The sequence below is a fragment of the Ictidomys tridecemlineatus genome, chromosome 7 (genome assembly GCF_052094955.1).
Source record: "Ictidomys tridecemlineatus isolate mIctTri1 chromosome 7, mIctTri1.hap1, whole genome shotgun sequence".
NCBI classification, from domain to species: Eukaryota; Metazoa; Chordata; class Mammalia; order Rodentia; family Sciuridae; genus Ictidomys; species Ictidomys tridecemlineatus.
Window position 1 is genome coordinate 67,612,692 of NC_135483.1, and position 23,843 is coordinate 67,636,534.

General features: G+C 34.8%; 1 protein-coding gene across 1 annotated transcript in view; it reads right to left on the bottom strand.

Moving 5' to 3' along the window:
- Nucleotides 1-22,292, bottom strand: part of Vcpip1 (valosin containing protein interacting protein 1) — a 29,970-nt gene extending 7,678 nt beyond the window's left edge. The window contains exons 1-2 of the mRNA XM_005322944.4: nt 19,290-22,292; nt 8,980-9,066 (exon numbers count right to left, since the gene is read on the bottom strand). Of these exons, the coding sequence (XP_005323001.2) occupies nt 8,980-9,066; nt 19,290-22,002 (2,800 nt within the window). The 5' untranslated portion in view covers nt 22,003-22,292. The remainder of the gene's footprint in view (nt 1-8,979; nt 9,067-19,289) is intronic.
- Nucleotides 22,293-23,843: the final 1,551 nt, after the last annotated feature.

Genomic DNA, 23,843 nt, shown 5'->3' on the forward strand with positions numbered 1-23,843 from the left:
AAAAAAAAAAAAAAAGTAGAAATAATAATAGTCAAAGATGTGTTCCAAATAGTACTTTTCTGGGCACATTCTGGATTCAGTTTACTATCTTCCAATGCCCTACCCCAAATATCTATTAAACTATGGATCCAGACACAAGGTGGCAAAGAGACCTTTGTAATTGTGGGAAGCTTTTTAACATCCACTTCAATGGATAATACCTATTGAGCCTCACTATGTTCCAGGAACTAAACCAGACTGTGAGGATTTAAAAATAAAATACTGTAATTCTTTGAAGACAGACAATATAAATAGATTATTAGAATACAACCAGTTAAGTTCAATGATGGGTATTCCATCTCCTCTCTCCTAATTATTTGAGGATTAAATAAGAAAGTATAAAAAGCACATACCTACAGTGCCTTATGTAAGTCAGGGAGTCAAAACATTTAATTCTTCTATTACATCAAAAAAGGTTTATAATAGTTTCCAGGCTGCTGCCATGATGCTTACCTTTGAAAGAGTTATGGTATCATACCATTCATCAATATAATTTACAATGAAATATAGGGAAACAATCTAACATTTCAACAAGAGAATGATTAAGTAAATTATGACGTATCTATTCAATATGCAGTAATATGCAGCTATTAAAGTTTATATAAACAAGAAAGTTATGATGCCTGTTGTATGCAGTAAAACAGAAATGAGCAAAGTGTTACTTGCTCATTTGTGCTGTAGAAATTAAGAAGGAAACAATGAATTCTGAAATGCTTTGTGAAAATTTAGGCAACTTCAATTTTATAAGATATTACAAATGGCTCCTCTCTCCCTGCAGAAAGTTAAGAGTGGTTCCAAAGTACCTCTTTGAAACTATTTCAAATAGTCAGAGAAAAGAATTAATTTTCAAATAAATTGTTTAGGTTTTAAATAACTTACATAGTCCTTTGAATTCTAAGAATCAATTGCATTAAAATTTCTGTACTACATATCAATTCTATTACTCAAATATGCCAAAGACAACTTATACTAGTATTTATGGCTACACTGGTACCTTATATAAAAAAACTGGAAACCATCCAAAAGTCCATCAGCAGAACAATGGATAAATTGTGTTAAAATAATAGAATATTATGCAACAATGAAAATGAATGAACTATAGTTGAACTCATCAACATGGATGAATCTGAAAAAGTGCTGTACAAGTGCAAGTCACAGAAGAAGGTATATAATATAATTTCATTGTTTATAAAGTTTAAACATAAGCAAAGTTGAATATTACATAAAGAATACATACACCAGGGTTAAAACTAAATTTGCCATTCATCTCTGCATTTACCCCTGTACCAAGACCTGCAAGGAAACTACCACATTTTAAGCCAATTAATTTAAAAATACCTTTCCAAATATAAAGAATGGGAATAATAATAGTTCAGTGTTGTTAAGTTGGGCAATATTTTTACTCAAGTGTACAAATCATTATCTATCTGTTAGGGTGGATTTGAATGAAGAGAGGTATGTTCTTTGCCTATTTTGGAGGATAGAGGTATGGTACGCTTGGGGGTGAGGAAGGCTTGATATGCTTTCTTGTGTGTGTGTGTGTGTGTGTGTGTGTGTGTGTGTGTGTGTGTGTGTGTGGTGCTGGGGGTGGAACCCAGGGCCTCATATATGCAAGGCAAGCACTCTACCATTGAGCTATATCCCCAGCCCTGCTTTGATTCTTTGACCAAAAGATAATAATAAATTTCCCACCTGAATCTATCATTTGAAAAAGAGAAAATTTTATCACTAATACCAGGAGAAAGTATTTTGGGAGATAAAATAATTTTATGATGATGATCCATTTCAAATGTCTATGTTAGCCAGGCATAGTGGCAATGGCCTGCAGTCCCAAATACTCACGAGATTGAAGAGGGAAGATCACTTGAGCTCACAAATTTAATACCAGCCTGGGCAACATATGAAGACTGACTGTCTCAAAAAACAAAACAAATGAACAAAAAATGACTCTGTTACAGTCAAGATGACTCTGTTACAGTCAAGAGGAACTTTATGGGCTGGGGATGTAGTTCCGTGTTAAACCATATGCTTAGCATGTATGAGGCCCTGGGTTTAATTCCCAACACTACACACACACTTCCAACACCACACACACACACACACACACACACACACACAAAGTTTAATTCTGTAATAACAACTGGATTAATCATAATCATAACAGCAAACATTTCCTTAGTGTTTACTAGGTACTAGGCCCTTTGTTAACCACTTTATAAATATGATCTCACTTGATCCTTACAACCCTGACATTATTATTATATCCCCTTTACAAATAAAGAAACTGAGATTGAAAAATCACAAAGGTGACAGAATTTGGATTGAGATATTCTGACTCCAGAGTTCTAAATCTTTATAAGGTTAACAATATACACAAACTTTTTTAAAATCAACAACTCTACTAAGGTAAATTCATCTACAATTCACCCACTGTAAGTTTAAAACTAAATGGTTTTTAGTATATTGAATTGTATGACCATCACTACATTTTTAGAACTTTTTCATCACCCCAAAAAGAAGCCTTAGCAGTGACTCTTGATTTCCTCTCACCTCTTAATCATCCTCAGCCCTAAGTGAACACTGGTTTATAGTCCTTCTAAGTATGCCTATTTTTAGTGCTCTGCTACTGAGTGCAGTGAAATTTCAATAACAATGTACAGGTAATAGTTTCAATTCTGTACATTTCATTTTATGGTCTTTTGTGACTGGCTTCATTCATATAGCATAATGTCTTCACAAACTATATAATACGTACCAATACTTCATTCCTTTTTTCTTTTTTTTTAGTTGTGGTTGGACACAATACCTTTATTTTATTTATATGTTTTTTTGGTGCTGAGGATCAAACCCAGGACCTTGAATGTACTAGGTGAGCACTCTAGCACTGAGCCACAACTCCAGCCCCCACTTCATTCCTTTTTTTTGATAGATAATATTCTGTTGTAAGCATACACCATGTTTTGTCATCAAAACTCACAGATATTTGCATTGTTTTCACTTTGGGATATTATGAATAATGCTACCAGGTTTTATGTGGACATATGCTTTCATTTCTTGTGGATAAACACTGAAGAACGTAATTGCTTTGTCATATAGAAACTCTGTTGAATCTTTTAAGGAACTATTATACTGTTTTCCCAAGTGGCTGTGCCATCTTACAACCCTACCAGCAGTGTATGAAGATTTCATTTTCTCTACATCCTTGTCAGTAGTTCTCATTATATGACTTTTTTTTATTACAGTCATGCTAGTGGTTTTGGGTTTTGTTTTCCTGATAAATTAATGCCTTTTCGTGTGCTGTTAGCCGTTTACATATTTTCTTTGGAGAGATGTCTATTTAGATCCTTTGTTCATTTTTTTTAGGTCCTGAATAATATGGTTATGTCTTTTTTTGCTGAGCTATAGAGTTCTTTATATTCTAGACACAAGTCCATTATCAGATACATGGTTTGGAAAATTTTTCTTCCATTCTCTGGATTGTCTTTATGTTTCCTTGATGATATCCTCTGCAAATACAAATTTGCTTTTTAGCTATCTACTTTTTGCTTTTGTCACTTATACTTTCAGTGTCAGCATATCTAAGAAAGTTTTGCCTAATCTGGGAGGTAAAGAAATTTTACACCTATGTTTTCTTCGAAGAGTTTTCTAGTTATAGCTCTCACACTTTGGTCTTTGATCCATTTTTTGAGTTAATTTTGTATATGGTGTAAGGTAGAGGTAAAACTTCATTCTTTTGCACACAGATGTCTAGCTGTCTTGGCATCATTTGTTGAAAAAGTTATTCTTACCCTAGTGGATGATCTCAACATCACAGCTAACATTTTAAAGCTAATTTCAAACTAAATATATAAAACAATTTAGAAAATAATCAAAATAGTTACCCAGCTCCAACCCCCTCCCATATACAAAAAAACTGAGGGAAACTGTTTTCAGTTGCATAAGCTTCCTATAAACAATTCTAATCAAAAACTAACTTGTAGAAAACCACTACTTGGTATCAAAAAATTTCAGCAGAATCATGTGAAAGATAAAAGGGTAAAAAAGAATGCAAAAAAAAGTGATGCTTATACTAGAAAATAAAATTTACAATCAATAACCTAAACTTCTATTTAAAGAACCTGAATGGGGAAAAACAGGGAAGAAAAAATAAAAACAAAAGCAGAAATCAATGAAACTGAAATCAGAAAAAAAAACCCTATGAATATAAAAGTCAATTCTTTGAAAAGATCAATAGAATTGATAAAACATTAAGCCAAGTTAAAAAAAAAAAGAGGCATAAATTGCCACATGAGACATGAAAAAGCTACAGACCCCACAGACATTGAAAGGACAACAGGTAGTATAAGCAACTTTATGCCAATATATTTGATAACTTATACAAAACATATCCATTTCTTACGAAGCAAAACTAACAAAGCTTACCCAAGAAGAGATAACTTGAAGAGTAGTCTATTAAAGAGATTAAATTCATCCTTAAAACTGCCCAATAGGGGCTGGGGTTGCGGCTCAGTGGTAGAGCACTTGCCTCACATATGAGAGGCACTGGATTTGATCCTCAGTACCACATAAAAATAAATAAATAAAATAAAGATATTGTGTCCATCTACAACTAAAAAAAATATTTTTTAAAAAACTGCCAATAAAGAAAGCTCCAAAGTTAATGTAACTGATGAATTCTATTAAACCATTAAAAAAAGAAGTAATATCAAAGCCACTACAAAATCTAGTAGAAAACAAGAGGAAGGAATGCTTTCCAAAACTACTTTAAGAAGTCAGTAGTACCCTGGTTAAAGTTATTACAAGAAAACTATACACTATTATCCCTCATAAACATAATCATAAAAATACTCAATGAAGTATTAGCAAATTAGCATGCAAAGTTTGTTAAACATTCAAAGGTCAATCAAAGTAATTTGCCCTCTCAAGACACTGAAAGAGAAAAACTATATGATCATCTCAATAGATGTGGAAAAAGAACATCTAACTAAACTCAACATTTATTGTTGACAAACTTGGGAAAAGAAGGGAATGTACTCCATCTTACAAAGGGTATCTCTTAAAAATCCACAGGCTGAATGGTTCCTTTCAGGATAAGAAACAAGGCAACAAGTCTGCTTTCATCACACCTATTTCACACTGAACTGAAGGTCCTAGTCATTTCAATAAGGCAAGAAAAATAAAAGGCATACAGATTGAAAAGGAGAAATAAAACTGTCTTTTATTTGCAAAAGACATGATGACCTATAGACAATTCCAAAGAATATTTGCTAAAATAAAAAACTACAAGAACTAATGTGAAGGTACAGGTCAAGAAATAAAAACAATTTTATTTCCATGAACTAGCAATGAACACCAGAAAAACTTGATTTTTTTTTAAAAAAAGCATCTTTTATGACAGCATCTGAAAAACCATCAATATTTAGGTATAAATCTAACAAAGTACTTGAGATCTGTATGCTAAAAAAATTACAATTTTGATGAAATTAAGACTTAAGCAGAGAAACATAACAGTTTCACGAACTGGAAGTCTCAATGTTGTCAAGGTATCAAGTATCCCTGATTTGATCTACATATTCAAAGTAATCACAATAAAAATCTCAGCAGACTTTTTTGTAGAAATTGACAAGCTTATTCTACAACTTATACGGATAAACAAAGGACCCACAAAATCCAAAACTATTTTGAAAAAGACTAATTCACAGTGACTGATTTAAAGAATTATTATAAGGATACAATAATTAGAATATGGCATTGATGAAAGGAAAGACATAAATCAACAAAATAGAAAAAAGATTCTAGAACTAGACCCACACATATGTGGTCAATTTTTTAGAACTAAATTATTGAGGGTATATTTTGTATATGATATTAATTCATGCTTTTTAAGTGCACAATTCAGGATCAACTGTTATTTCTGACAAAGATGCCAAAGTAACTCAGTGGATAAAATATAGCCTTTTCAACAAATGGTGCTGGAACAACTGAACATTCATACATAAAAAAATGAAGCCTGACTCATACTTTGCAACAAAGTAAAAAAATCAATTTGATTTTATTTTTAAGATAAATATTTTATGTTTACCATCTAAAAGATATCTGAATCAGGGGCTGGGGTTTTGGCTCAGCGGTAGAGTGCTCGCCTAGCACGGGCAAGGCCCTGGATTCGATCCTCAGCACCACATACAAATAAATTAATTAATTAAAAATATTGTATCCAACAACAACTAAAAAAATAAATGTTAAAAAAAATATTTAGGGGGGGGCTGGGGTTGTAGCTCAGTGGTAGTGCGCTCGCCTAGCACATGCGAGGCCCTGAATTCGATCCTCAGCACCACATAAAAATAAATAAACAAAATAATTGTATTAAAAATTTTAAAAAGACAGATAAATCTCAAATGAATGTTAAAAGAGAAATAGGGCACACACATGCTCATTGTCTCATGCCTCATCGTCTCATTGCCATGTGATGGCCTACATGGTCTCAGGACTTTGCCAGCAAGAAGACCATAATCAGACTTTAGACCACAGATATAAGGATCCTCAACCTTAGGCCAGAACCATGAGCCAAAATAAACCTCTTTCCTTTATAACTAAAAAACAAAACAGACATAGGCAAAAATTTTTATTAAGGGTAACATGATAAATATTTTAGGTTTTGTGGATTATAATGTCTCTGTCACAACTATTCAACTTTGGGCTGGGGTTGTAGCTCAGTGATAGAGTGCTTGCCCTAGGTCCAATCCTCAGCATCACATACAAAGATAAATAAATAAAAGAAAGGTACTGTGTCCATCTACAACTAAAAAAAATATTTAAAAAAAACCCAACTATTCAACTGTCACTATAGTGCAAATTGCAACTACAGACAACATGTAAACATGATTATGGCTGTATTCCAACAACACTATACACAGTGGGCAGCAGACCTGATATGGCTCTCTGGCCATGGTTTGTCAATTCTTGTGCTAAATTAAGAAAGCCAAACACAAAAAGGTTACACTAAGTGATTCCACTTATATGGTAATGTGAAAAAAACAAACACATACTCAAAAAACAAATCAGTAGTTGCCAGGGAATGAAGATAAGGGAGGAGAGCTGACTAAACGTAGCAGAAGACAACTTTTTGGAGTAATGGAAGTATTCTGTATCTTGAATGTGGTGGTCACATGACCATACATGTTTCTCAAATTTCATGTACAGACTAAGCAACCCAAATCCAATAATCCAAAATCCAGAATGTTCCAAGATCCAAAACTTTTTTGAATCCCAACACAATGCCACCAATGGAAAATTCCAAATTGTGAAACCCTGTCTCCTGTACAAAATTATTTAAGATATTTCACAAAATTTCCTTCAGGCTATGTGTATAGGTATATATGAAACACAAGTGAACTTTGTATTTAGACTTGGGTCCCACACCCAAGATATCTACTATAAATGTGCAAATATTCCCAAAATTTAACAAAAAATCCCAAATCTAAAATACTTCTGGGCCAAATAATTTCAGATAAGTGGTATTCAACCTAAGATGAATTTTACTATATATATTATGTCTCAATTATAATATCTTTTAAAAAATAAATAAAGAAAGAAAGGCATTCTTTGGTTTTTGATTCAAATGAACAAAAAAAACACCATTTTTTGAGACAATAAAAAAATCAAATATCAATGAAATTTAAACAATAAATGACTATTTGATGATACTAAAAAATTATTGTTAAGATGGCTGGAGTTGTAGCTCAGTGGTAGAGCTCCTGCCTAGCATGTACAAGGCCACAAGTATAAACCCCAGCACCACATTAAAAAAAATAATAATGAATAAATAAAATATATGGTTGTTTATATTTTAGATGTGACAATAGTATTATGATTATTTTTTAGAAGAAAAAAAAGCATTTATCTTTAGAGATACATACTTAAGTATGTCTAAGATTTACTTAAAAACAGTTCAGTTAAGAATGGGGTAAACGGTGCATAAATAGGATTTCACTGATGTTTTTTCTACTTGTGTGTATGTTTGCACATTTCTATAACAGCCAACTTGGAGGGATTTTTTTCAAAGAAAGAAAGAAAAAAACGTGTACAGGAAGAATTGAAAATAAAACAGATTTTACCCTTCCTATCTAACAAGGCCAGACCGGTAGGTGAAATAGTAAGATAAGCCAATGATAAATCCAGGGACAAAAGCATTCATGTCCAATCTTTAAAAAAAATGTGTGAGGTTGAAAAACATGCCCTGGCAACTTCTTTCTTCAGACTTTAAAACTCTGAAGGCACAGTTTGACAGATACATAAGAATACATATATCTTTATAAATAATAAACACACAATGTCTAAGAAGTTAAATGTAAAATGGGCTATTTCCTAAAACCTAGAAAGCAATGAAATATAATTATGGCTAAAACACAAAAACATCAAAGATACTACATTATCTGGATCTGGGATAGTCACCAGCATTAAAACAAAATATGATTCTAATTTCACAACTTGTCTTTTAGTTGTTAAGAATCATATATATAATTTAAATTAGAAAATGGAAGCAAGGTAGTGATAGGAATTTTTCGTAATTTTGTAACAGAACAGAAAACCAGCTAACTATGTCAGGAAAGTTATCCAATTTAACTAGGCAGACTGCTAAAGAACTGTATATACTTAAAATTTAATTTTGGAAATACACACACACACACACACGCACACACTTTTTCCTTTTTAAACAGGGTGTCCCTATGTTGCCCAGACTGGCCTCAAACTTCTAAGTTCAAGTGATCCTCCTACCTCAGCCTACTAATAAGCACCTCGGACCACAGGCAGGTGTCACTATGCCTGGCTAGAAATATTTTCAATAGAATACTATTTGAACTTTCTTAATCTAATAAAAGCTCAAGTGGAAATATTATTTAAGAAATATTATTTAAGAATAAAATGAGGAATTAACTATACCCATGGTTTTCTTCATAATATTGTAGAATACGCCACCCTGCTGAAACATGTGAGGAAGTCCCTTTGCATAAGACCATACATCTTCACCTGTAAGACAAAAACAGATAACAGTTTAAACAACAACAACAAAAAAAAAGAGGTTGTTGTCCACCCAGGGTTGCTTTAATGCAGATCACACTAGAACAGAAATTTCAAGACAGAACTCCTGAGTGAAGCTTCCAGGTGCACATACAGAAATGATATAGTGGCACCCTAGAAAATGAATGAACCATTTAAAGGTGGCAGCCACTGCCAAGTACTATCATAGAAGAGTACAGACCCACTGTTTCAATACCATGGAGCTTTTTAATAGAGGCCAGAAATTAAGAAAATTTTACTCCTGTAGAACTGGTGATTGAATCCTGTACCCACGCATGTTAGGCAAGCACTTCATCACTGAATGACATCCCTAGCCCTTTTTTCATTTTGAGACAGGAACTTCATAAATTGTTCAGCCTGACCTCAAATTTGCAATTCTTCTGCCTCAGCCTCCCAAGTATCTGGAAGTACAGAACTGCATCATCACATCCAGGAAATCCAAATTTTTAATATGTAGGAGCTAATTTTAAAATGTCTTTAAAACTGCATGAGTTGACTTTGCATATTAAACAAATGTATCTGAAAAGTCAATCCAGCTCAACGGAAACTAGTTTTCAAATTCTGGACTAGAACAGAAAAGGTTATAAAAAGATATCTATTTTTAAAAATAAAATATAAAATTGAATATTTTATATTTATGTTAAAAAAAAGTAAAAATAAAAAGAAGGGGCTAGGGAGAAAAACAGACTGCACACAAATAATTAACATTGTATTCTGTTGTTCTAAAGTTGACTATAAAAATAAAAATTTAAGAGAAAAATTATTTGTTGAAGATATTCAGAATAATCTTTAAAAGGCCATAAAATATCCACAAACCAACTATTATTTCACAAAAATATTTTTTCCAAAAGCATCCTTTGATATTATCTATTTTAATAATAAGTTTCAAACAAAAAGTTGAGAATGACTAGCTGGGGATGTACCTCAGTGGTAGAACATAGAGCACAGGCTTAGCATGCACAAGGCTCTGAATTCAATCCCTGGCCACCAAAAAAAGTTGTGAATCAAATGTATGGGAAGATGATATGTCATGAGATTTGTAATGTTTTGAACAACCAATAAAAATAAATAAATAAATAAATAAACAAAAAAAGTTGAGTATGATAATCACCTTTGAAGAGTCAAAAAATGAAAAGGGCATTAAAGTTAACTTCATTTGTGGAATATGGTTGTCTTTATTTGCTTCTTTATACTTTCATGATTTTCTAACCTGTTAATGTACATGTAAGCACTTTTATTATCAGAAAATTTTTAGTTAATTTTAAGAAATAAATTGTTAAATTATCTTTGCTACAAGATTTGACTTAAGCTTTAAATGAGAATAATAATCCTAATTAATCACTATATACTTATAATCTCTCTTGAGTTCTAATCTCTTCCCACATTCATAAACAGAAATATGAATTTGTATGGTAATTGGCTAAAGTTATCCTCAGCATAATATACACAAATTTAGAAAGTCTCTCGGCACTTAAAATTTTTTAAAATTTCAGTTAACCAAAACATTTAATTACACATACACACTTTATTTAATACTAATGATGCAATACTATTACTAGAAGAGTCATATTTAAGGGTAAGACACAGATGTTTCATTAACTTTTTTGAATATTAATAACTGCCCATATACAGAAATATGAATAACTACTCATAAAAACTCTGATTGCTGAACTTATCATTAAATTTCATTTGGATACATTATTTTTGTGGCAATAACCATTCATTTAATTATTGTTAATGTTATTATCAAGATACTCAGTATTCTCTAAAATACTTTAGTATATCATTTATTAGGAAAACATTTTAAAAAATGGTTGTGCTTATTTTTTTTGGTAAGAAACTGAACAGGTACCAAAATGATAACCCATTCAGAACTGACCACTGTATACTAACAAGAAAAATATCATTTTTACTACTTTACCCACTTTACTTCGAATGCATGGATATAATGTGTATATTTATTTATACTGTATGCATAGCTTAATTTTAATTATTAGGGTAAGTTTTTTGCTTTTACCTTCCCTTTGCTAAGAACCAATTTTTACCACCTTCAAATTTATGGTAGGATAAGTCCCTTATCCTCCTAAGCTTCTATTCTCTACCTATCTCTGAGAAGACACTTTTTATATAGCTTCATTTACTCATCACAACTAAGCTGTACTTTACTGACATGGAAACAAATTCAGATTACTTTAAAAGCTCTCCCAAGAAAACACAGCTAGTAAGTGGCAGAGTTAGGATTTGAATTGTTTATCATTCCCAAAGCTTATGCCTTTTTCATTGATACTAAACCTCCACTAGGGACCAAATATTGTTAAATTTGACAGCACATCCAGTCTTTTTTTAATAGAAATTATGGTATCAACAACTGGTTCAAGGTGGGGGAAAAAAAAAGTCAATCACTTCCTTTGGTTATACAAATACTTCCACTAGAGGTCAAATTTGGCAGCACATGGATGGTCTTATAGAAATCTACATCAACAACTTGTTAAAAAAAAATAAGTGAATTATTTCCTTTGGTATACAAATACCTTCAATGAAGTCATGTTTACTGGTAATAGAAATGACAAAAGGGGGCTGCAGTTGTGGCTCAGTGGTAGAGCACTCGCCTAGCACTACAAGGCCCTGGGTTTAGTCCTCAGCACCACATATAAATAAATAAATAAATAAATAAATATATTGTATCCAACTACAACTAAAAAAAATAAATATTAAAAAAAAAAGAAACCAAAAAAGGGATCAAAGATCAGATACTTAGCGCAAGTCCACCAGAGTCTCACACTTCTCTTCATCCCTTCTACTACTACTGTTCTGATCAGGCCTTGTTTTCTACTTAGATTACTGCCACTACCTCATATGTGATTTTCCCTTGAGTCTTATGCTCCCCAAATCCATCTACCAAACAGCCTTCAGAGTTAAAACTTTACTGGTTTCCCAAACCCACATGGTAAAGTTCAGGTTCCTTTCTCATGGCATAAAAAGCGCTGTGGAAGAGTTGACCCTTACCTGCTGTTCCACTTCACATCATACCTAGTCTTGATTTTTATAAAGCAACAAAACCACATGGCTCTAATTCCCTAAAGGCCAATAATTGTTACACATTCTTTAAAACTCAATTTAGGTGTCATTCCCTCTAGGTTTTTCTGAGAGATAGTTACATAGGTCTCCTTCTTTGAGGTTCACATGTACATTAATACCTTAGACCCTATCATACTGCAGGCTAATTTAGTTTACTTTTCCTCTTTCTCTTTCTAAACTAAAAAGATTTTCAGATTCAGGGCAAGGTCAGTGGCCTATCAGATTTTCCATTCCCAAGACTTGACACAGTGCTGAATAGCATGACAATAGCATTCTTAGTAATGGTTGAATGAATGTATAGAAAGAATATTACAAATGAATTTTTTTATTTTAAACAATGCCTGAAAGCAATCCAGAAAAAACTTAACTGAAGCAGCATACTGATAACTGTTTTTTAAAGTATACTACAAAACAATTAATAGTACCATCTGTTTTCAAGAATCTAATAAACCAAAATAATAGCAGAAACAAAGTGACAATAATTTTTTCTACCATTTCACTAGAAAGCAACTCTTACAGAATAGGAATGGTATGGTAACATCTCTATCAAATATGTTAATGCGTATTTTTCTACTATAGTCTTCAATTAGTTTTACTTTATAATTTAACTGTTTCTTCAAAGAACAACAGTAAAATTCTTCTTTCCAATGTATTCTATGTGTATATAAATATAGAAAAAGGAGGCTGATTCATAGTGGGATAGGGAAAGGGAGCATAGGAGGAATAGACGAACTCTAGATAGGGCAGATGGGTAGGAGGGGAAGAGAGGGGGCATGGGGTTAGAAACGGTAGTGGAACGTGATGATCATTATTATCCAAAGTACATGTATGAAGACACAAGTTGGTGTGAATACACTTTGTATATAACCAGAGATATGAAAAATTGTGCTCTATATGTGTATTAAGAATCGTAATGCATTCCACTGTCATATATATATATATATAAAATAAATACATATATAAATAAATATAGAAAAAGTCTATACCACCACCATACCACCATAAATGATTTCTGTTCACACCTTGTCTCCCACCAGTCTTTCCTTCTACATCTTTGAGTTCTACCTAAATAGTGGTTAAATATGGTAATGGTATTATGATGTTTTTTCCTTTCATTTATCCAATTTTTTCCCATTTGATAAGAAATATTTTATTTTTTTAAAAAATTGTTTAAAAAAATTCAAAATATGTTTCCTAACTTTTTCTAATAACCAAATGGGGTTAAAAGTGAGTTTAAAAGGCCATCATACAATTTTCAAATTTTAAATATTTAAAGGCAATTTGGGGGAAGATTATGGGAAAGGAAGGAATGGAAAAGGGATGGTTAATGGGTAGAGAGAGAAGTTGAATAGGAGAAATAAATTCTAACTTTGTGCAGCACAGTGGATAGCTATGGTTGACAACAATTAATTGTTCAATCCAAAAGAGCTAGTAGAGAGGATTCCCAACACATAAAATAAAACATGACCTAGGTGATAGGCCAATAATTGTGATTTGATCATTATACATCGTATACATGTATTGAAATGTCACCTTGAGCACCATAAATATGCACAATTACTATGTGCCAATTAAAAATAAAAGTATATTAAATAAATAAAAAGGCAATTTGAGGTTTCTACTTTGCAATTTATGAAGTAAGGTAGTAAATTTCAAAATCTAATGTTTGTATGAAATATAAAGCTCCAAAAGAAATACTTAAAACTCTAAAATCAAGTATCTACCATCATAAAATAAACAACACATTTGAAATAAATAATTCCAATTTTTAAAAATAATTTGAATAAGTAGTTCTAAATTTACAGGACTGTTTCTACTAGAGAGAATCCTAAAGGTATTAATTTGCTAAAAAAATTGTTGCCACCTCTCCCCTCTTCCTACAGATTCTCCCATTTAAAAATTTATTTACTCTACCAATAGTTAAAACTTTCTAAGAAAAGCATACCATTTTCTCATTTCATACTTATTACCTTAAGAGTAACCAGTCATACAGCTTTTAGGATTAGAATCAGTATTAAAGGATATATTTCTAACACACATACATGCACAATTGTGTATAGATGTGTACACACACACAGTCTGAAAGGATACATTCCAACACATTAATAATGATTTTCTCTGGGAAGTGAAAATGTTAAGAAATGTTAAGAACTACCATATTTTACCCTCCCCCCATTGAAATTTTAAAACTATTATCTTGTAGTTGAAAAGCATGAAGGAAAAAAGAGACAGTTGAGCACAGAAAGGAATAAATACTTAAATCTTCAAAGCATCATTATATAAAATCTCCATTTATAATGTGCATTATTTATCGTAAGATACATCTATATGTATTAGTTTTATTCATTTTATGAAGGCTGCCCCAACATTACATATATATCAATAGAAAGGCTATCAGATGGCATATAAAGAATAATATGCACAAATACAACCTAGATTTAAAACTGTCCTTCACACATTTGAAAATAAAACATAAAAATGCAATAATAATATTCACGTTCAAGGTCATAAAAAATTAAACATCTGAATCTCAAATGTGATTCTGGAAAATCTCAAGGCACTTATAGACATCAAGAGGTGTTATGGGGCTTGGGTTACAGTTAGTGGTGAAGCATTTGCTTGTAAGCATGCACAAGGCCCTGGATTTGGTCCTCAGTGCTACCAAAAAAAGAAGGAAAAAAAGTATTACAAAATAATAAAATTACAAAGCATCGTGTATTTTTTATTTTTGATACTGGGGATTGAACCAATATCAAAATTATTAGTAAACTAATTCCATTTAAATAACTCCAAATGACATATTCTGTTTTTCACCTTAAACCTGTCTTTACCTCTTGGGAAAACAAAACAAAACTAGAAACAATGAAATATAATACTAAGAAAAAAGAAACTAGCCTCATATTTTTGGTGCATCATGTACCAACCATCATATTTACCATGAAAACACACACACACACACACACACACACACACACACACACACGCACACAAACTGATCTACAAGAAATTTTGGTAACATATTTTGCAAAGCTAGAATTGGGATCATGCAAGTACTATTTGAAGATGATGGTCTATAAAAAATTAAGTTCAGTGGTCTAAAAAAAAACAGATTAAAACATGTGATATATTATAGGTAGAATCAGTTTATTTTATTTTATACCACCATGTAATTCAAAACGACTAGTTCCATGAATGGTTTATATAGAGTAAAAGACCGATGCACTTACTCATTGTTTTGTTGACATATATAACAGACAAATTCTATTCAATGAACATTCTATTTAAAAGCAAAAAAAGGAATAAAATATGTTCCTGGCTATTACACAGTCAGCCTATTTAATGAAGACACATAATTTCTATATATACATATGACAATGAGGTTTTCTAAAATACTATGTACGTCATATATTGTGGTTTTGTAATTTTTATGTCTGTAGAAAAGAAGGCTGGCAATGTGTTGATGAAAACTATAAAAGTATAAGAACTCCATCAGTGGAGATACTGCAAGTAAGTTTATAGAGGGTAAGGCCTGTGTCTCATTCATAATTGTACCTCCAGTATGGTCTTGAGCTCATAGCATACATCTATTTTGCTGAAACAATGTACATTCATCCATTCAGCAAGCATTTACTTGGTACCTACTTTAGTCCTAGGTCTTCTCCTAGGTAATAATATTCATTAGTGAATAAAAGACTTTATGATATTTTGTGGACTTTATGATCTTGTGAGGGAAGCAAATAAATAATTAAACCAACAAATAAGATCATTAAAACTTGTGATAGGTGCTATAAGGGAAATGAAAACGGTATAGAAATAGAGGTAACCTACTTTGAATAATCAGCAAAGGTCTCTCTCAAATCCTAAGAAGGAGTCAGGGGTGGTGGCAAAATGCCTGTAATCCCAGTGACCTGGGAGGCTGAGGCAGGAAGGATAGAAAATTCAAGGCCAGCATGGGCAGCTTAGTGAGACCCTGGCCAAAAAAAAAAAAAAGGGATTGGGGTGTAGCTTGGTAGCACAGCACACCTGGATCCTGAGTTCAATCTCTAGTACCACAATAAAACAAAAACATCTTAGAGGGGAATATTTATTTAAATCCTAACCCTAAATGACAGGGAGCCCACAATTTGAACAGTATAAAGCTTGATAAACTATTTTCTACATTAACACAGAGGCAGCTTATTTCACATTTATTAATTCACAAAGCAATTTCTACATTTCAAAATTTGCAATTTTCTAGTCTTTTCTAAATTTTCGAAAACACCAAAAGTTCCCCTGTACTCTTTCTATACAGTTGTGTGTATGTAATTATCCCCAAATTGACATTTTTATAAACATATCTTTTTATTAAGAATATCTTCTAGGAGTGCTGGGGTGAGTGCTAGCATGTGTGAAGCACTGAGTTCAATCCCTAGCACCACATATAAATAAAAATATATATATATATATATTTAAAATAATATTTCTATATAATTCATAGTTATAAGAAAATTCGAGGGATAAAAACAATATTGAGAAAGGGAGAGGCACTGTCTTAGTACTTTAAAGCAGAAAATCTCTCAAGTGGTACTGCTATAAAATTAAAACATGTTTACATTCAAATTATTTTGTGTTGACAATGGAAGTAGAAGATATAAAGAAATTGTGGATTTGTGGACAGCAACTTAAAATACTACAGGTGAAGAGGGAAGGGATCAGAACAGAAAGACATTATCTTGGTAAACTCATATCAGTTCATGGTCTAGTTCTCAGATTTTCAGGTCCAGGAAGCTCACACCAAATTCAAAAAAGGTAAATAGGAGTTGGGGTTGTGGCTCAGTGATGGAGCATTTGCCTAGCATGTGTGAGGCACTGGATTAGATCTTCAGCACCATATATAAATAAATAAAATAAAGGCCCATCTACAACTAAAAGAAAAAAAAAAGGTAACTAAAAGTAGAATTACATTTTTGTAATTTTCATTGTGAAATATATTATCCTGGGGCTGGGATTGTGGCTCAGCGGTAGAGCGCTTGCCTAGCACGAGCGGAACCCCGGGTTCGATGCTGAGCACCACATAAAAATAAAGGCATTGTGTTGTGTCCATCTACACCTAAAAAAATAAATATTAAAAACAAACAAAAAAAGAAATATATTATCCTGCTGCTCCAGTATTCAAGACTAATGATCATAATCCCACCCATGCCAATTTATTAATCCACAATGGAGAACATAGCCTTCTAAAGATAATCTTTATCTGCACTCTCACCTGTACATTACAATTTATTATCAGGAAACTAAGTGAATAAAAATAAATCGTTCATGAATATGGAATCAGGCAAAGAGATTGAAATTTCTCAGAGGCCATGGCAGGACTGATATAATATTCCTGTCCTTCAGCAAAGATTACCTTGCTAGTTACCAGAATTATCATGAACCCCAGATGATGTATCTTTTTCCTTTGTACAGCAGTGTATAAACATTGCCAAATTCTGCTTTTCAGACTCTTTTTCAATGTTCAGTGCTGACCATCCATTCCATTTCTGCAGATACAGCCTTTCTTTAGATGAGTTAATGTCACCTATTGAATTCAATCAAAACTGCTGGGCAATATAGTAGGAACTGAATATACAAGGTTAGATAAGATATGAGCCACATTCTCAGGAGTTCATCTTGTATTGAGGAAGACCATCTCTTCCCTGTTTTTGACTAGGGAGAATGCCAGTCTTTTAAAATGCCTTCTGCATGTATGTAGTTTTATCCATTTTTTTAATGGATGTTATTTAAAATTTTATAGAGTTCTAGGAATACTTCACTATTGCCCTTACATACAAACTTCAAAGGGTATTTTGTATAAAGAGGCAACTTAAGTACTGAGGAATTAAGTAGTTTGCCTGAAATCACTAAGTTAATAAGTAGTGGAGCCAACATTCAAATTCTAGGTCTGTCTCCAAAGATCACATCATCTTTCCTCTATTCCCATGCAGCTTCTAAGAAACTAAAAACTTTTAAAAGAGACAGAAATATGTAAACAGCTTAGGACAAGTCCTTATATATACTCCAATTCAATTACTATGTCTACCGAACTAAAATCAACAATATCAAGTTATAAATTTGTGCAGAGTTTGTAGATCTCCCACTAACTAATGAGTCCCCAAATTTAATAATCCAGGAAAAAATAATCTTCATTTTAGCAGGTCAAGGCCAATTCACTGCTATTTAGCACTCTTAAAAAACACAATCAAAACCCAGATCCCCCTTCTAGTTGAAAGCTCTAATTTTAGCAAAAATAAGACTGTTCTAACATCTAAAATATTTAGATTTTACTTTATACTTTAAAAGACTCAGTAAAGCATATTAACAGTGACTTAAAAACAAAGACTAAGCAAATACAGATAATGTGAAAGGTGCACCACTGAACAGTATCCCAAATCATCTAAAGCTTTAAATTACATATTTGGATGATATTTTCCTTTATGTTGCATTTTTAAAAAGAAATACTTCTTAGCCCCATTAACATCTATCTATTTCTTATATTTCTCATGAGCTATGATAGTTCATTATAATAGATAGTAAAGATTCACTCAGCACTAAAATTACCTAAACACATATCAAATGAACACATAAGAAAACTGTAGTGAATTAGGAAAGAGAACAGGAAACAGAAGAGAGAGACTCTTAGAAAGGAGTGCAGCAAATATAAACACCAGAAACTGCAATTCATCAAGCAGGAAGTCCTAGTCACATGACAGGCAGGAAAATGAAATTTAAAAATAAATGAAAAATGAACAAGATGGAAAGTCCAAAGAGAGCTTAGAGGAAAAAAATGAAAAGGCTTTAAATAGATACATTAAAAATCCATTTTTTAAAAAGAAAAGCTACTGTAAAAACAAGATATATTTAAATAACCTGGTGACAGTTGAGGAATTACTTTCACTTTGTAGTTATTTTCCTTATAGTCACTCAATAATCATGTTAAACATCTACAATCAAAATCACTAAACAATTTTTCTCTGAAAATTGATAATCAAATATTTACAGTAACCACAGATTTTTTTTCTCCAAAGTAACATTACATTCACGATTTTAAAATACCATTTGAGTTAAATTGATCTTACCCATTAATGTTGCTAAAAGACATAAGGAGTACATCTCTTTGTCAGCTTGCTCTTGAAGTTCCTTAGATGACAGTTTACCAGTAACAGCAATCTCTTCTTGTTTCACAGTGTGGGCAGAGTGTGCTGCAGCAGACTGACCACCTTCTGCTTTGCTTTTTAGAATCTCTATTGTGATTCTGTCACCGTGCTGTAAAGGAACTGGCTCCTTTTCCATTCCTGCCTGTGGTGGCATTAACTCTTTAGGAGGAAAGCCATAGCGAATACACTGTAAATATGGAGGAATGTTGAATTCTCTGGCTATACTTTCCTGAAGTTCATAAAAGGTTGTTGAAGACTTAAGTGTAACCATGGACTGTCTTCCGTCGTTAGTTGTTATTCGAATCTTCTTCTCCTTGGAAGTTGTAGGTGAATAGGGAGCCTTGGTAGGGGTGGCAGGTGCAGAGGATGGCCCATCACGAATGGCACTGGGAGAAACAGTTCTGGGCTGCCCCTTTTGTTCTTGTTTTAACTTCTCTGTTTTCCGTTTCTGCATTGCAGAAGCCTGTTCCGTAATATTCTGTTGAATAGTTCTTTCAGTTTTACTCATATTTAATTCTTCCTTGTGCAAAGTTTTTGTTTTCTGTCCAGTAAGAATAATTTTAGTTGGAAGCTGAGATTCTGATTCTTGTCCTTGCACATCTCCGACTCTTTGGGCATGAGCACCATCTATATTTACAGGAGTATAATCATCAGGATTCTTTTTGGCAGTCTGATGCAATATGGTGTGGACAACTTTCTGAACGAGGATTTCACTCCCAAATTCACCTGGAAAATGCTTGGTAACAAGTTTCATTGCAACGTCATAAACATTACTATTCAGAGATGGATCACTTTCATATTGAAACCAGTACACTGTTTCTCTGACCACTCTTCCTCCCCATTCCAAAGTGATAGGGAAAGCTTCTGGCAGATTGTCATACTCTTTACCATCCCAAAAGTGTTTGAATCCACAACCACATTTGCCACCAGTGGACCTAGAATTAGTTCTGTCTCCATCCAAATACACAATAGATCCATCTCCTCTGACTCTTCGCACAGATGTGCCATGGCACCAATTACAAGCCGTTAGGTTACTCAACCCATAGTCTGGTACCAGAACATCTTTCACTGAATCATATGAGCAAACCAAATTGTTCAAGGGAAAGCTATAATTTTTGTCAGGCCTCAGCTGTCCATGAGTACTTTTTGCCAAGTTATACAGTTTCCCTCCTGGAGCCAACCACTCTGGAGGAACATGAAGTTCAGAAAGGGCACCACAGAGCAAACATTTGTGAAGGCGATTATCCATTACTGCCTTTTTAGCAGCTGCTGTAACCTCTTCAGGCTGAACTCCTATCACTCCTGTCCTTCTATAGAAATACTGATGGACATCAGCAACTAAACTAGGATGGATACCATGTTTATCCATAAAGACTTCTTCCATAGCAGCAACAAGCCTAAGTAAGTATTTATCTTGCAAACTTCTGTCACCTCCAATAACACAACCACCATCTTCCTCGAGTTTGATGTACTTTTTAATAAGGTCCTGAGGCACACCCCATGCTTTAGGAAGCAAATTCATAGGCAGTTTGGGCAGAGCAGCCCCTTTTATGCCTACCAAGGGAATATAATGGTTTCTACCAGAGCTACTCCATGCAATACAGATTGGTTTGTTCAAATGACCATCTCTTCCAGTGCACTTCTCTGCAGGTATGAGCCCAGGCAAAAAGGTGGCTGAATAATCACCAGAGCTTCTCATGCCACTAAGGGAATCTAACAGAATTATGGGACGATGCAACACATTAGCAAGGCCAAATATGTGGATGTTCCTCAAACCTAAGGGAACACCCTCAGGTGGCACAAACAGAGGATCACACTCATTGATAATGTCCTCCCACTCAGCGGCATCGATAAAGTCATGAAACAGGGCTTGATATCGGGCCAGGTGTTGCTGAAAGTGCTGTTTTAGATTCTCTCTCAGGGCATGCCAGAAGAGCTCCCGGCCTACTAGAGCTCGAGACACAGCATGCACCAGGCAGTGTCCATCCCCGTCCACATGCACTGGAATGAGGCATTCCTGACTTTTATTGGCTCGTTTGATATCCTCAAGAGTGTCATGCAAATATAGAAGGCTTCCTGAGCGGTCCTTGCCATAGCCCACCGTGTTAACGTGCTCTGGTTCTATAAGGAAAGCGCGGTCACCCAGTAAAGCGCAATCGAACAGTTCACCCTGGTTCATATCCCGGAGAAGCTTGGCTCGGCCTGTCTGTTTGTCCATTCCATAGCGAGCTAATATGGGCGACAACAATTTACAGTGGTAGTTGGAAAGGCCCATCACCTTTACCAGTTCCGTGTTCTTCTTGGGTGCTCCCGTCACCCCGAGCAGAGCGTTCCGCAGCAGGTTGTGCAGCACTACGTCCGGATCGGTCACCTCCTCCACCCCCAGCAGCTGTTGTTGCTCGTGCCGCTGTCCGCACTCGGTACACTCGATGCTGACAGTACCGGAGGCCGGGAAGAACAGACGCGCCTGGCACTTCGGATCCGGGCAGCTCCCGGAAAGGATTCTCCGGTCTCTCCGCTTCGAGAGCCCCCCTGGAGCAGCTGCCGCCGCCGCCGCCAAAGACGACGGAGTCTGCGGAGCCTCAGGGGGAGGAGGTGGCGGCGGCAGCGGAGGCGGCGGCGGCGGCTGAGACATAGCTCTCGGCTCTCGTGTCTCGCTCCGCGTCCCAAGCGACCCTCAAAGGCTCATAGCCTAGACCCCACCGGCCCGACTCGATCTAGTCCAGGCCCAGGGCGAATCAGTTTCCTTTCCCTACCAGCTCCTCCTCCTCCTAAGCGAAGGCGGAAGCGCCGGACGTTGTTTCTCTTCTTACTTCTCACTGCCGTAGCCGTTGCCCCGAACGTAACGGCCACCACCCCACCCCGCACTCAACACTCACTCACTCTCGCTCTCTCCGCCTCAGACAGACATACACGCCCTCATTGAGAGTGCGCAGGCGCAGCTTCCGCTCTGCCTTCTGGGAATTAGAGTCTTCCGGCCGCTCTTGGCCATCGAGTGTTAAGGATCTTTCTTTCAGAAGGAACTACAAATACGGTGATGCCACGCGGTTCAGAGCCCACGGAGAGAAGGAAGAGGAAGGCAATAGGAAGCGGGTGCAAAAAGGAAGATGGTGTCTCGCTTGGCCTGCCGGGAATTGTAGTTTTAACTGGATCTCCTTTGTGGTCCTCCCTACTCTACTGGCCTAGGCGAAAGTCAGAAAGACCACATTTCCTAGGGTTCCCCGCGGTGCGTCCAGCCTCACTTCCTCTTTGGGCAGAGGTGAGGATGCAGGGAAGCTTGGTAAAAACAGAGTTTAAGGGATTGAGTGTTAAAACGAGGGGTGTGAAGTTCAGGACTACTAGAAGGGGAGGAGGATGGAAAGGCCTTCAGTGAAAAAAATACAGTAAATAAATGCCCAGGGATATAGAGCGCCTGGAGGTTGAATGAAATGGTTTAGTCCGGTCTGGATATCATAAAGGGTGTGAGTGGAGGTGGGGATAGTGGATTGAGTCGCAGAGTGCCTTTCAGGGTCTTTTTTTTTTCTTTTCTTCCCCTCCTCCTTTTTTTTTCCTGCCCCTCCTCTCTATTCTGGTTCCCACAGCTGTTCTAAGCCACCGAAGCACTTGAACTCCCTTTTCTGCCTTTTTCCTTTTCTCCAGTGGAATTCGCCTAGGCGCCATTTGGCTTCTCATACCCTGTACGTCTTTACAGTTTATAGTAAAAATAATACTTTGGATGTGTGTAGCGTTTTAAATACACATGCAAGATCTTTTAACTGTAAATATAATTTCGTTTTTTTCTTAAAGCCTTCTGCACCAGAGTCTATAAGGTTACTGATTTGCCCCTAGTAATTGTTATCAATTTTCTTCAAAATAAATTCTGTGTTTGAAAGAGAAATCCTTCAAGTACTAATTATTTTCTCCCCAATTTTCCCTGCCCCATGCAAAATAATGTTTGTTTCATAATGTACCCTTATAATACATAAGATCGGTGATATTACAACTTTGAAGGGGACATTTTTCAATAAAAGGTTTTTTGCAAATAATTAATTCAGGCTGGAAGAGTTGTTTGTTTTTTATTCTGAAGTTAGTTTGCTTGTAATGACATAGGTTTATCTTGGAGCTAATTTTTAATTGAATGCTTATAAAATTGGATGTGCCCTTTACGTGGAAGGTTTTTGTTTTTGTTTCTGTGGCTAAGTTATACCTGCAGTAAAGTTTCATTTTTCTCACCCACAGTGCAAAGAACTGAATTACTAAAGCCTTGGAGCATTACAACAGTTTGGAGTTCTAACACTGTTATGCACTTTTATATCATAAACAAACAAAAAAATAATTCCTTATCTGAGATTCTGGTGAAGTTTAGGGGTGTAGTTCAGCGATAGAGCCCTTGCCTAGCAAAGCTACAGGTTATGCCTTCACACAATAGTTCCCAAACTTTAACAAGCTTCAGAATCAAATGGAAGGCTTATAAAACCACAGGTTGCTGGGTTCCAC